The sequence below is a fragment of the Stylophora pistillata genome, chromosome 4, assembly GCF_964205215.1.
Source record: "Stylophora pistillata chromosome 4, jaStyPist1.2, whole genome shotgun sequence".
In the NCBI taxonomy this organism is placed as follows: domain Eukaryota; kingdom Metazoa; phylum Cnidaria; class Anthozoa; order Scleractinia; family Pocilloporidae; genus Stylophora; species Stylophora pistillata.
In genome coordinates, this window is record NC_142522.1 from 37943050 (window position 1) to 37958451 (window position 15402).

The 15402-nt window shown below is 39.1% G+C and overlaps 1 protein-coding gene across 1 annotated transcript; it reads left to right on the forward strand.

The window, feature by feature from the left end:
* Nucleotides 1-3976: 3976 nt before the first annotated feature.
* On the forward strand, nt 3977-15181 carry LOC111325377 (uncharacterized). Its single transcript, XM_022929191.2, has 8 exons — nt 3977-4737; nt 5993-6240; nt 7523-7757; nt 9727-9911; nt 10987-11110; nt 11501-11622; nt 12128-13330; nt 13630-15181. The coding sequence occupies exons 1-8, from the start codon at nt 4440-4442 to the stop codon at nt 13975-13977; spliced, it is 2763 nt and encodes a 920-aa protein (XP_022784926.2). The 5' UTR covers nt 3977-4439; the 3' UTR covers nt 13978-15181.
* The last annotated feature ends 221 nt before the right edge of the window (nt 15182-15402 follow it).

A 15402-nucleotide genomic window follows, 5' to 3' on the forward strand; every position in this document is an offset into this window, starting at 1 on the left:
ACCTCATTCTCAGACTCTCTCCCCTTTGCCTTCGTTTAGAGGAGAGGTCCCGGGAACGAAGTATTTTTTCATGCACCGCGATCTCCCATGACACGCAAGGTTCTCCAAAACTGACTAATCTCGCTTTTTTTTTTTTCCCCTCAGGTCTCCTCTTATAAGATTTCTTTCTTCCTTTTTTTTTCTTCATCTACTGCCCTCGGAGACTCCTCGAGTGATTGGCAAACAGCCAACATACATCTAATTACAGTTCATGGATGATATTGAACGGCTTGAAGCTCAACCAAGATAAAACCGAATTGTTACTCATCAGTTCCAGGCTTCGTCAATCTCCTGTACTCAAGTTTTTTTTAAGTTGGTGATGAAAAGATTAGCTCAGCTCAATCTACAAGATATTTAAAAGTGTTTTCCGATCAACATCTAACAATGGATGAGCAAGTTAAAATAGTCTGTCAGGCCTAAGGAACATAAGTAAGATACGAAAATATCTCAGTCTGGAAACTGCTGAAATTGTGATTCATGCTTACATTACATCTAAATTGGATAATTGCAATTCCCTTCTCTATGGACTACCTGACTATATGATTAAAAAGCTACAGTCTATACAGAACGCTGCTGCGCGAGTTATTACTTTGGCAAAGAAATGGGAACATATTACACCTGCATTAAAGAAACTTCATTGACTACCTGTTAAGTATCGCATTATCTTCAAAATACTTCTACTTGTCTATAAAGGTCTACATGGCTTAGCTCCAACTTATATTGCTGAACTGTTGCATCAAAGGAATTATGGCTCTCGTGTACTGCGTTCCTCGTCACAAATGCTCCTGATGGTTCCAAGAACATTTCGAAAGAACTATGGTGACCGTTCCTTCTCCATTGCCGGTCCCAAACTTTGGAACGATTTACCATATTCCCTGAAAACATCTGAATCTGTTGCAATTTTTAAGAAGAACCTTAAAACATACTTGTTCAAAGACGCTTTTTAATTTACGATTTTTTATAATTTAATTGCTATGTTAATTAGTCTATAATTTTGTAAAGCGCTACGGAGAACTAGTCGAGCTTAGCGCTATATAAATGCTTTATTATTATTATGCAGTATACACGTTTGGATGCTAGTGAGCTAAGCAAGATAGGGCGAAAATTTGTAACCTATCTGCATGACAGGACTGTTAACTATAATAATATCTAATACTACTTAAATATAAATGATCAATATAAAACGATAAAAGTGTCAATTGGCCCAATACTAAGATGTTTTATTATTATTATTATTATTATTATTATTATTATTATCATTATTATTATTACAGTAATAACAATTTTCGTCTGAGCCGACTCAGTTAGCCCTTTCGGTTGAGTTTCATAAGGAAATACCGGGGGAACACATGGAACAGGTTTACAGGAAATTCTATCGCCACCATTAGTGACGAGATGAGACTGCGTGTGTTGTTAGTAGCTTTTGACGTTCCGGCAACCATGCTCATTTTGATTGCGAGTCTCTTACCAAGAGAATGAATGATTCCTTTTTACCAAATTTCCGCAACACTCTATGGCCACGTGTTAAAAAATGTCTTCAACATCGCAAATAAAAATTGCAGGCCGTAACACTTCCTTGAGGTCATCCTGTTAATGGCAAATTAAAAATTACTAAGTGGGTAGCAACCAACTTGAGCTGAAAAAATTGCTTCCGGCACCTGCTACACTTCCATTAAGAGAATCAGGGAAAACCAAGCCGTTAGACAACGTCTTATTCTAGAAACTTTACGGTGTCAACTCAACGTGTGGAATAACGATAGACTAAATTTTCGAAAAGCAAAGTTGATGTTCGGTGCTCCCTGTTACTTTATCAAAAGTACACTAGAACCAACCAATTTCCTTTTCACGTATCGAAAGGAAACACTCATAAAGAGGAAGAACTACGTGACCTTCAATGAATTAACTTTTCCCGCAATGACAAAGCCTTCCATCTTCGTTGATATTCATGTATCAATTCTGTATACATCGTCAGAACGAGTGACGAGGGGCTAACGCTCGAAACGTCAGCTTTTTAACTCTTTTCGGTGGCCAATTTACAATTCCAACCTATTTGATATAACCAAATCTCCTTGTTATTCCCACCGACGCAGCACCACAGTTTCTTTAGAAACTTACTCCCATTATTCATTTATCACAAACCCTGTTTACCACAATTTATGCAGTTTCTCTGTTAGTTATCGGTGTAGTCGTCATCCTAATTTCCCCATGCGATCAAATGGGAAAGAAAAATGACCGGTACCTCCTCGTCATCCCTCTTTTTCTCTGCTTTATTTTCTACCAGCGATGGTATATTCAATTTTGTCCTCTTTCGCCTAGAGTGGGACTTTCCATGTCTTTAAGCCTCTGATTACAATATTCTTAGCCAACTCACCTATAAATCCCGTAATTTACGCGCTGAAGCTACCAGGTCTCGGAGCAGGCCCATTACAGATATTCTGCTTGGCTCCTGACCGCATAAGAGCACCATGCAGCTGATCTGCTACTCCAAGACTTGAGAACGGTCTCGAACAGATACTTGAATTTGGTAAGTAATAAGCTATTCACTACATCTCAGTAAGAAAAATTTTCTCCTTTTTTTGTCAAATCTTACTTTTGTTTGTTTGTAAATTTTTACAATTTGATCCCAATTTGAACCAATATGGAAACAGGTCAAGGGATTCTGGTTACAAACTTCAAAAAGAGGTGCTTTGATTTTTGCCAAACAATAAGATACATGCTTATCTGATTAGAGCAAGATTGAAGGGTACCCTTTTCGTCAATGAAAAACAAAAATAGCCGCAACATGATTGTCTTGATACCAACCAATCGCAGACATCTGCTCGGATTGGCACCATTTTTCTTTTTCTTTTTTTTTTTTTTCGCAAACTTAACATAACGACGCACTACCCACAAATAGCAGAGCTAGTCTCGGCGGGCAGTGTGTGGACACTAAAACATCTTAAATAAATTTCGGCTCAACAAAAGATTCAATAAATATACAAGAAACAGAAATTAAATATTAAATCAGTAAAGCAGAAATGACAATATAAGATAAAAATACAGAAACAGAATCACATGAAAATAAATAGAAGAATACATAAGTTATACTATTAACTGGATTGACTTTCGACACATTGATTATTCGTTCTACGTCAGTTTTCGTTGGTGTTTCACGTGCGGGTAACGGCTAACGCTATTGAGACGCTCTAACCTCTGACCCAGTTATTTGAAAGATTCATGTAGTGTTTTAGTTAATCATTTACCTTAACTAATTAATATTCTTATGCTGTATATATACATGCTGTACATATGTGATCTGTTAATCTGGAATGTAATCACGTGATACCCGTATCCACATTTAGGTATGATTCCTGTGTAATAATAGTAGAGTTGAATAAAGACTTGTGTATGACAAGAGCTCTGCCTCCATGAGTATAACTCTCTATCGAAATATTACCGAACCCAAGAACTCGACAATTCATGTATTTCCGGCAAGCATGCCTCTGTCTGCATATTCTGTCACTTGCTGAAATTTGAAACATAATCTCTAACTTAAGATATGCCAGCTTTAGTTAAATAAACGTTTACTAAGAAAAAGTTCTTGTGCGCAAAAAGTTTTGAAAAGTATCAAAATATATATCAGTCAGTTCGCGACCCGTGAATAGTAAAGACACGAAATTTGAGTCTCCTGAATGCCTCAGGAATAACAAATGAGAAATGGAATCGTATCCACTAATTATGAGAAAAAACCTAACCATTGCAAAGGTCAAAGAAATTAAGCCGTTAACCATAAAAATAATATTTGACAATTTTTTTAAGCGCTAGTCGTACATTAAGTTAACCATAAAAATTGCTTCATTTTTGGGATAACTGTGAGCCGTAAAAGACCCTGTCCTCCCGTCGACCTAGCAACTGACCAGCTGTGTTCCTCCTCAAATTGGTGCCCAGTCTTTTCGAGCAGCGATGTTTATGTTTTTTTAGCAAAATGGCGGACAGGTTGAAATTGTGTTGCCTCTAGAAGCAGTGTTATCAATGTGATTTCTGGATCGCGCGCATCTTCTAATTAGTATCTGTTTGGAATTTAAATTTTACTACGCAGAAAATTTATCTGACGTGAATTGATGAAAACCTCAGCTAAAACAAAAATGCGTATCAACTGACAGGCCAAATTGTTATGGATAACGCGTCTCTGTTTTGCACCGATGGTCCATTCACTGTTTTTAAGATTATCCCTTACATTGAAAGATAACTCAACAGCATGGTAAAAACAAATAATCTACGCCGTTGGAGGCCTTCAGATGTACAAAAAAGCCTGATGAGTAATGCTTCAGCATAGATGACAGATATTAGACGTTGTGAACAACAGACATACGTAATCTCACACAACTGCTTCACGTTCAAGTTTACCGATCGCGAAAGATATGCTGCAGGATAAAGTATTTCTTGAGGATGCGATAAAAACAGAAGAAGAGACTGAGGAATCAAGTTCTAGTGACGAGGAACTTCCAGACGTAATAATTGACCGGCCCCACTCAAAATTGTCCTCTTTTGACGGTGGGCTTCTTTTAGTGTGGGGCTGTGGAGAATTTGGTCAGCATGGTCATGGCCATTTTAAAGATGTGCTCATTGATGATGCTTTAGCTAGTCCCTTGTGGTTGGGACAAGACAGGATGGTGGTTGAAGTAGCTTGTGGATCAAGTCACACTTTGGTCCTTACTGGTCAGTACAGCTTCATGAGTGATTTTTAATAATAAATTAATCATTACAAACTGCTATTTGTTAAATGCTGATCACAGTCAGACTACCCTCTGTAACCTTTTGTTTTAACAATTTACTGGGTTCACATCATCATAATTGTTTCTCTTTTGTTTTAAACTTTCCATATGTGATTGTCATACAAAAATAATGCTCATCAGCCATCCAAAATGAGAAATTTCTTGGCTGCTACACTGAATCCTTTGCCTAAATCTTGATGGCCTGAGCTACTTTCAGTTAATATCCAAAGAATACATGTAGATGTACAGTATTCCTCTAACTTAACATTTTTTCCTTCTGCTAAATTTTGCAAATCGCAAATGAAGCCGTTAGACAAGTCTGTGCATTCCCACACTTTAATTCTTCTCTTTGCTGGTTTTAATGGCGTATTATATTATTTTAGGGAAGTTCTTCCTTTAAAAGGAATCATTGCCTCATTCATCGAATCAGTCATTGACCAGGCCGGTATTTGCAACAAACAGATTCACAACAACTCAACCAGCATCCTTGTTCCACTCTTGTTCGTCTTCTTCACCACTTTCCTGATCACTAAGATCGAGATCTGACAAATCCTCTGAGTCAACTGATGAAACAGAAATGTCAGATTCTGACTCATGATTATTTCATTCAAACCCCAGTTCAATAGTGAAGCCAATGAACTCTTCTTCCTGGCTATCAGAATTGAAAAGCGCTGCCATTTTAAAACTACAAGTCATATTAAACAAATTTCAATTTGCAATTTCTCAGTAAATTCAAGTAAACACCATCCCTGAAAGTTGACATGAACTGAGCTTCTACTCTAACCCTATTGGTTAAAACACAAGAGGCCAGAAGAAACAACAAAAATAAGAATTTTTTATTGGTTAGAATTGACCATTATGTAGAGTGCCTGATATGGCACACTTGGGAATTTGAGGGGTGGTACGCACAAGTGCCATTTAAGGCACGGTCAGATGGAAAAGGGTTTAATGAAAACCCTGTTTTCATACTGTATGTGTGATTGACCCAGCTTATACTGCATTTGCTGACTTGGCAGCCTGTATATCATTCCATTCCATTTTGTATAACGCAGTTGGAAGAAGCCTGAGTGGAGTGAGAGCTTTGTGATAGCATTGGGCAAAAGCAAGTAGAGAAAGCAACAACCGAAGAAGAAAAAACTGATTCACGGGCTAATTTATCTTTGTATATGACATGATGTATTTCATTGTTTTTCATGTAGATGATAACAAGATATACAGTTGGGGGAACAGTAACAGTGGCCAGTTGGGAGTGGATACTACTGAAACCAGTCCTCATCCCCGCCTGGTGCACTTGGGGGTTTCATCAGGCACTAAGCTGACAGAGATCACATGTGGTACAAGACACAGCTTTATATGGACGCAAGATGGTGACTGTTTCAGTTTTGGCAATAATTATAGTGCGCAGTTGGGATATGATTTCAGGAAACCGGATTTCAAGGAAAACCAGGTGAAGTTTTATATTAGTTTGTATACATGTTTTTATTTAAACAATAGAGTGTTTTTGTCGAGGAACTATCGGTTGATAGTTGCCCCGCGGAAATTTGATGTTCTTAAAACAAATATATGCCCGAGAAGCAAAGCTTCAAGGGCAAATTTGCTAGTTTTAAGAACATCAAATTTCCAAGGGGCAACTATCAGACCGATAGTTCCGAGACATAAACACTCTTGTTTTTATTCTTCATCACTAAATTTCTTCCGCACCTACTGCTTGTCACAAATGTCAATAATTCACAACCATACATTGGCTAAATAATACGTTATACCTGTCAGAGTTGAAAAGTCACTGTTTTTCCGATCTGCCTAACTTCACGGCTGTCAAACTATTCAAAACTTTTCACGGATGAGTACTATCAATCCAAGTATTTTCCGCGGGTGAGCACTATCCATCCGGGTATTTTCCGCGGGCGGGCACTATGGGCTGATAGTGTCTCTCCACAGATGAACACTATCGCATCACGTGATTGATTTAAACCAATAAGAACCGGAGCAAATTTGACACGGGTGAAGAGTTTCTAATGCTTAAGTTCAGAGCATTTTCCCTCTGCCAGAGCAAACCAATGGCTCTGAGGAAAGGTATTTCACCAGCAGGTAATTATAACTTCTCTGTATGTCCTAAAGTGAGGTTTATATTTTCCCCAAACTTATGAAAGCTTTTAACCATTGGGCATCATTAGCCATTTCTGATTCAAGAGCCCACAAGTACCCGCAACCAGTTATTATCACAATTTAATATTTTTTGATAATATTGTGCAAATTAACATTTGGATATGATCAAATGTGCATCACAACACTTTTTGGAGGACTTTGGCCGGACTGCATCAGCAGTTTACAATCAATTGAAGGAAACTTGTTTGAAGATGCCCCCTCCCCCCCAATTCCCAGTAAAACAGGCCAGACCATATCACAGTAATCTCGTGAGTGGGTTCTTTAACGTCCCCTGCCCAACCAAATGAACTAATTAATGGATGCAGGAGATGGTACCTTCAGTTTATTTGTCCTTATCTGAGAAAACTAGAATGTCTATCCATTTCTTGATATTATAGAAAAGTAGCACATTCTCAGTTATTTTAAGACCTTGAGTGTTGGTCTGGCCAGGGCTTGAACCCTCGACCTTCTGCACGACAGTCCAGTGCTCTAACCAATTGAGCTAACAGGGAGGCGGTTGTAGAGCATAACTTTGGAGATCTTTCTTTTAATCTGTGTACCATTGTTTCCTCTTTTTCTTGTAGCTTCTACCAGTTTTTGTAGATACTCTTTTACAGCGTTCTGTTTCTCAAGTTGCTTGTGGAGCTCGCCATTCTGTATTTTTGTTTACTAATGGACAAGTGGCTGCTGTTGGGGTAAACAACAGAGGCCAAATCGGATGTGGCGATACCGTAGATGTGATCTGTCCAAAGACTGTTCCTGACTTACCACCAATTTCTGTTATTGCTTGTGGCAACAGTCACAGTATAGCTGCAGATGGTATGTAACTCAATGTGCGAAAAACTTATGAATTCTAGAAAAATGTATGTTTGAGAGATTAAACACACTTGTCACACTTAGTCTAACGTCAGGGCCTGATTGTTCAAATGGTGGGTGATGCTATCCAATCAATAAATCACTATCCAGCAGATATTAGTGTCAAGAACAATGTATTTTGCTATCAACGGCATAGTGATTCAGCAAGAGAAGATATGCCATTTGCGGATTGGCCTTGTAAGCCATCTGAGGACACACAACTAGGCTGAAACGCAAGCAGACATCATGCTCGAATACCGACGGATCGCAAATGACGATTCATCAAGAGGATAGTGAGATAGAATAAATATATGAAGTTCATATATTTTGAACTGTGGTATTAGATACGTATGATGCACGATCCTCGCAGTAGATAGCGCTATTTATGCAATAGCGAAAATCAGACCTGAAAAAAATCAGGCCTGTACGGGACTCGAACCACTGACCTCTGCGATACTAGTGCAGCGCTCTACCAATTGAGCTAACAAGCCAACTGGGAGCAGGCCGTTAAGTTGACTTGTAATAAACCCGTGAAAGTGATAAATGAGATAGAATAAATATATGAAGTTCATATATTTTGAACTGCGGTATCAGATACGTATGATGCCCGATCCTCGCAGTAGATAGCGCTATTTATGCAATAGCCAAAATCAGAACTGAAAAAAATCAGGCCTGTACGGGACTTGCAGAGGTCAGTGGTTCGAGTCCCATACAGGCCTGATTTTTTTTTTTCAGGTCTGATTTTCGCTATTGCATAAATAGCGCTATCTACTGCGAGGATCGTGCATCATACGTATCTAACACCGCAGTTCAAAATATATGAACTTCATATATTTATTCTATCTCATTTATCACTTTCACGGGTTTATTACGAATCAACTTAACGGCCTGCTCCCAGTTGGCTTGTTAGCTCAATTGGTAGAACGCTGCACTAGTATCACAGAGATCAGTGGTTCGAGTCCCGTACAGGCCTGATTTTTTTCAGGTCTGATTTTCGCTATTGCATAAATAGTGCTATCTACTGCGAGGATCGTGCATCATACGCAAGAGGATAGTGTTGTCCAGTGTTGAACAACTGGAGCAAGATCATTAATTGATTCAGAATTTTGAAATTTTTTCAACTCAGAGAACTGTCAGAAGTAGGCTGGGTTAATTAACTTCAAGCTAATGATGTCAGCCTTCAAACAACTGGAGTCAGATGGTTAATTGATTCAGAATTTTGGAATTTATTCAATTTGTTGACAATATTCAAGCGAATGTTGTCAATTTAACTAGCCGAGAAAGAGGGAATTGTGGCAGTTTGGCTCATCCACACTGGATGTAAAATTAAAGAGAAAGAAAACAGCAGATGAGTCAAGAGTTTTCACAGTTAAAGTTGTGAAAAAAAATCCTACACATTGAATTAAAAGTAAATTCAATTAAATATCAGACTATTTACATAGTTGCAGAATCATCCCTGTATTATGAGCTCTTGATGTGTACCATTTTTGTTGCCCATTCTTTGATGGCTATTCATCTCAAGGAAATGAAAACTAAGCAAAAACAAAGAAACACCTCCACTTCCTGGTTTGGCACACATTTTTACCAGATTTCATTGTCCTGCTGCCTATCCTTTTCATTGCTATATCCTTTTGTCTAAATTAGTAGAAGTGTTATAATGGCATGTTTTTTAGTACCTGGCTCCCAGTAACATAAGTAGCGTGCTTGTTTGAGAACATGCAAAAAGTTATGGAGGGTAGTGAATTTCTCTAAGACAATCAAAAGTTTAAATCTTTCATTAAATGGTGTTTACTTACAGAAGTGGAGTTTCACAACCTATGATGAAGAGAGTCACTATCTCTTTTTAATTATAACATGCTAAATAGTCATTATGATGCAAATTAAGACACAGTACAGCACTGTAAAATGTTTTCTGTATTCATGAATTCCCCAGTTCATGGCAGTGTACACGTTTGGGGATACAGCAAAGCATGTGGCTCCAAAACAGATGTCTTGTCTCCTGTACATGTGTTTTCAAGCAGTGAATCAAATGGAATCCAGGATTTAGCTGGGGGTGACTCCCATTCAATGATCCTTACTTCAGACGGTATTCTTTACTCCTGGGGTAATAATTTTGAGGTGAGAAAAGCAAGGAGATCCTCTCCTAAGAGATTACTCATTTTAAACATAATTCCCTAGTATTTTCAAGACTTAGAGTCCTTGTGTGGTAGACTCTTCACAAAAACGGAAAGGGAAAGGATCCTATTATGGCAGATTTGATGCAGATGCATGCATGAGAAACGGTGGCCTATTGGTTGTGCCCCAGACCCTTGGTCGAGGGGTTCAGTTTTGAGACCTGCCTCAGGTCACTTTGTTGTGTTCCTGGGCAAAATACTTTACTTTCATAGTGCCTCTCTCCACTCAGGAGTGTGAAAAGGCTCTTGGGAATTTCCAGGGAAGCCTGATAAAGTGGCATCCCATCTAGGGGGGGAGTGGTAATCAGGGTTCCCACGGTCCTTGAAAGTCCTTGAATTTTAATTTTTTGTTTTCAAGGACTTGAAAACCCTTGAATTTAGACTCGAGTCCTGAAAAGTCCCTGAAAATAAGTGCAGATGAATCAAAGTCGAAGTTTTCTTATGTTTTAGGTGTTGAAAGTGTAAGTTTCTAGCGCAAATCGCGAAAACGAGTTTCCTTTCAAATCCCAAGTCGGATTATGATGTTTGACACGTAATTTTTATATATTTTGTAACTGATTGGTGCATTGAAAATAGCCTTGGTTACATAGCTTCTAATCACTCTGATATGCATACTTGAAGTCGCGCTCGTTGGAGTTTACGGCCGGTCCTGCAAGAAATGTTTTTTATTTCTATCAGCTCCTATTTAATGCAAAAGGTCCTTGAATTTGAGAGCTAAAGTCCTTGAAAATGACCTAAAAAGTCCTTGAAAGTTCTTGAATTGGGTTCCTGAAAAAGCGCAACTTGCTGTATGTCATTGAAACTAGGATAAGCTCTGACTGCTTGAGCCACTTGGCTTGAGCACAGACTTTTCACTTTTACTATACAGATACATTATTTGCTTTCTGACTGGAGGTTTATCCCCTCGTTTGTAGCTTTTATACTTTTACTCTTTTTCAACAGTGTAGGAGTGTATTAGAATAGGTCTCTTGTCCACGTTGGGTAAGCAAGATACTGTATTTTCGAATTCTCAATTTCAGGGTCAACTGGGACATGGAAAGTCTGTGAAGTTTCTCAGCGATCCAACAAAGTTGAGCCCCAGTTTACTTCCTGGAATGGTGATCAGTGTTTCTATTGGTGAGAACACTTCCGCTGCTGTCACAGGTGAGATAAGTGGTATTATTTCTTTCAGTTATGTGAGTCCTGTTATCTTCTGTCGATTTATTATGTGCACTGCCCCTATGTCACATAAAAAGCTACGTGTACATGAGCGAGGAGCGTAGTTGTAGGAATTAACTTCGAAGGAAAACTCCTGAGAATCGTTTCATCTAAAACAAGTGGAACTGCTTTCGAGAGAAACGAGAATCGTCCTAACGGAAACTGTGTAAAAGCACATCATGCAATAGAGGCATCTTTTGGGAATCGAAAATAAAGAGAAGCTTAATGTCTTCGAAAGAAAAACGAGTTACACCGTGGGGAAAAAGATTCGTTAAGACTGTCTTTGACTTATCATTAAAGATTAACGAACAAATCATGGTGTGCATTTCTTTGCAGATGATGGAAAATTGTACTTGTGGGGCAAAAACGCGAGCCAGATTATCCGTGTGAATGAAAGTAGCAGGTTTTTCCAGTTTGAACCGTTTCATGTCTCCCTGGGAACGTGGAAGGCCTTGAAGGTGAGATTTGAAATTAAGTATTGTGGAGGGGTTTAATAGGAATAGAGAAGGACAGCTTGCCATGAGGCCTTCGACGGTTCAATAAATGCTCCTGAATCGTTGTACGTAATTTGTCCCAATTAGATAGTCGCCCTTGAATAATAATTTGCTGAAGCGCGCAGGTTTTGTAGGAGTGAAAGTAAACGAGAACAAGTTTGGTCGAGGTTGAAAAGCATTCTTGGTCTTGTGGTAAGGGCGCTGGTCTTGTGGTAAGGGCGCTGGTCTTGTGGTAAGGGCGCTGGTCTTGTGGTAAGGGCGCTGGTCTTGTGGTAAGGGCGCTGCAATTGACATTTCCGTTAGTTCTCCAACTCCCGTTGTGCCTGCTTCTCTCCTCGTTATTTCTTTGATTATGGGACCTTTTTTTCCCTCTTTACTTAATGCTGTTACGCAGAAGCTTTGGGAAACCTCGAAAAACTGATCATCACTTTTTTGGGATTATGGTTTCAAAATTCATTTCGCTTCGCAGGTTTCGTGTGGTTCGTGGCATGTGGCGTGTATAGTTTGTCCCAATCAGAATAGCAGCAAGGCGGTTGCCAAAATTTCCGAGGGAAGACCTGAAGTAGAAACAACTGCTGTCGAGAATGAGGCTGACGATAGCTTGTACGATACTCCACTCGACTTAAGGCGTGAACAGGAGACAGGCATGAAACCGAAAGATAATTTTACACCGAGTGATAAGGAAATACCTGACAGTGATGAAAGAGGAGTTTCTGATGATTCTTTAAATCTTTTGAATCAGACAGTTTCAACTGTTTCAGAGAATGATGATTTAGAAAGTCGCAATACAGAACAGACTGAGAGCTCTTATCGTGAAAGTTTTAGCAGAGATTACTCCGTGGATAGAGAAGTGAATGGGGTGGCTGATAATATGAAAGTTATAGATGGAGCAAACCTAGATAATTCTGCGGTTGCAAAAGATTTAGAGGAAAAACCTGCTTTGAGAGAAAATCAAGAAATCAGTGACCATGTAAATAAACTGGTAAGCGAGGAAAAACCGGCTATCAGCCCAAAAGCAGCACAGTTGTCTGCGCCTGGTGATCCAGCCATAAAGGGGATGAGTGCACGCCTGATAAAAAATTTGGAACTAGGATTTGTGGATCGGAGTTCACTTCTAAATAACCATTATCCATCAAGGACGCGCGATATCGTGACCAAAGATAAAGATATATCGACTTTTAGTGACGCACTGTATGAAGTCAGGCCGCTCTCCAGTAATTTAACGGAACAAAAAACAACCTCATCCATCAATTTTGAATCAAATAAGCCAGACGAGCAAACTGAAAATAATTTTGAGTTCAGTGTAGACGATGAATTTGATTACGCTTTTGAAAAGTACAAAGGTGAAACTAACGTGGTTGAACCAGCAAGTGAGGACAAAAAGGAGGCAGTCGCCGAGAATAAAGGCGAAATTCACCGTGTAACAAGACCAAGAGCTTTCTCTGAACAGCGTAGTGGTGACGACGCTCCTGTATCGCAAGGAATTGCAAGCGCTCTGCGGAGCGGGTCTCTTGACAGTTTGAAACTTCATCGTCATCAGGACGATACTGCCAAGGATGTCAAGTCAAGTCGGGTTCGTTGCAGTCCTCCTGCTCATTCACAGAGCCCAGTGGGACAACTGAACAGAGAAAAAAGGCCGGCTAGAATGCTACGATATACATCCGTTGACATGGTGTGTACTTAAATTAAAAAAAAAAAGGAATGAATTTGACTTTGTTTAAACACAAGAGTCAATGTGAGTATCTGAGAAACTGCGCACTCACCCCTCCCCTAAACCAACAACAGGCAAGTGCTAACAAGTGCGCAGTTGCTCAGACTGATCCAAACATGGTTTAAAATATCAGTCGAAACGGAAAATTAGCAAAACATTTCTCAAAACTAGTGTAAGTATTTGCTCCGTGAAGAATTGTAACATGCAAGTCTTCGAAAGCTAGTGTAACATTGAAATTTTTTTTACTTTCCTCTCCATAGGAATACCACTTACCTAACCAGCCTGTGCACACTGTGGAGATTGGTGTCACACCCTACTACCGACCACGCCCTCCCATGAATCGCACGCAATCTAGTCCCACTCTCTACTCGTCAAACTTAATCGGCAGTCCCCTGGGTTCTAGGAGGAAAAATTCCCTCTCGGCGAAGATTCCCAGACCTCCCGCCTCCAGTGTTAACAGTGGCGAGAACCTTCCACCCAGACCTCCTACGTCCAGTGTTAACAGTGGCGAGAACCTCCCGCCCAGACCTCCTGCGCGCGGAATCAGGCGTCCCATTGGTCACAAGCCTGTGTTCTCATCCGGAAACTCATGGAGAAAGCGGAAGTGATTAAAGTGTAACGATTCAGGAGGAATTATTCTCATTTTCAAGACGTAAAGACTATTTTTACCGAAAAAGCCCCCTTACGCTTCCATCTGTGTATACTAACTGAATTTGTTTGTGATTCTTTTTGTGAAAAAATCTCAAAGTACTTTTTGTACCATTGCCATTTCGTTCAATTCTTTATTTCAGTGAAGAGAAGAAAATTCTAGCAATAGGAAAGTAAAATATTTTGAAAATGTCACGACACTTTTTCATTTTTCAGTACAAAAATGATAAAGGCCCCAATAGAAAAAAGACAACAGAAGACCAAACAGCAGCCGAGTTTGTTTAATTTCACGGGCCGAGGTTTTTCAATTACTCGTTTGGCTAAGCTGAGAAAGAAGGATTTTTTTGTTATTTTTCGTTGCGAAGTGGAAATAGTTTTCACTATCGGCGTGTTAATTTTTTGTCTATTTGTTTGTTTGGCTGGTTGATTGATTTGTTGTTGTTGTTTTCTTTACCATTTCTCTTGTTTTGTGTTTTTGGTTTTGTTTCGCCTTTTGTTGTTTTTTTGGAAGTTTCGTTGCACTGTGTTTTTTAACGCACCAGCGCCATCTGTTTCATTAATCCTTGCCACCTTAGCATCAGTATACATCTCCTACACGCTGCTCTCTAGATATCTAAAGGCGCCGACAAGGAGAATTTGTTTACAAATTGAAACCCTCTCAGTTGCTGATCATTTTCTTTGGTCTCATGACCTTAATGTGTGATTCAGGGGTTATATTGTAAGGAGAAATTAGATGTTAGTCACTCCTAGAGGTCAAAGGTAATTGAGGGTTAGCGTAGTTTTGATCTGAACCAGTGCACAGTACTTTTTCCACAGACTTTAACTGGTTTGGAAACAGTTTTATAAAGAGATCTCATACTAGATGGTCCCTTCTTGTTTTATTTATAAGTGTGTTACAGCAATGTAGATTTATTTATAGACTAGCAATGTAGCGCATTATTTATTAGATTTTGAGGTTGAAGAAGTAAAAGTAGTTATTTAAGCCAAGCCAAAGGGAAGACTGTAGAAGATTAAATGCTTAAGTGAAAATAGCAGAGTAGTGAAACAAAATGGCCAGTTGAGGAACATTCTTTGTTTTATTTTTCATGAGTGTCTTGTCTTTTAAAGTCTTAAGTCATTAGGTTATCGGAATTCGAAATAAAGCTATTTTTATGGTTTTACCTACTTGAAGAGTGTTAAGATTTTCATTTTACTTTGTACTCATAATATTTTCAATAAAATGCATTTCAAGAGCTTAACGAAACTTGCGTGTATCAGGCTTGGTACTGCATTTCCTTTCTCTTATCTTACCATTTTCGAAATAGACGGTAGGGTATTGTCGTCTTGTTGTCGTGACTAACAAAGGGGGCTGTGGTAGTGATTATATATTACTAGGTTTTTGGTTC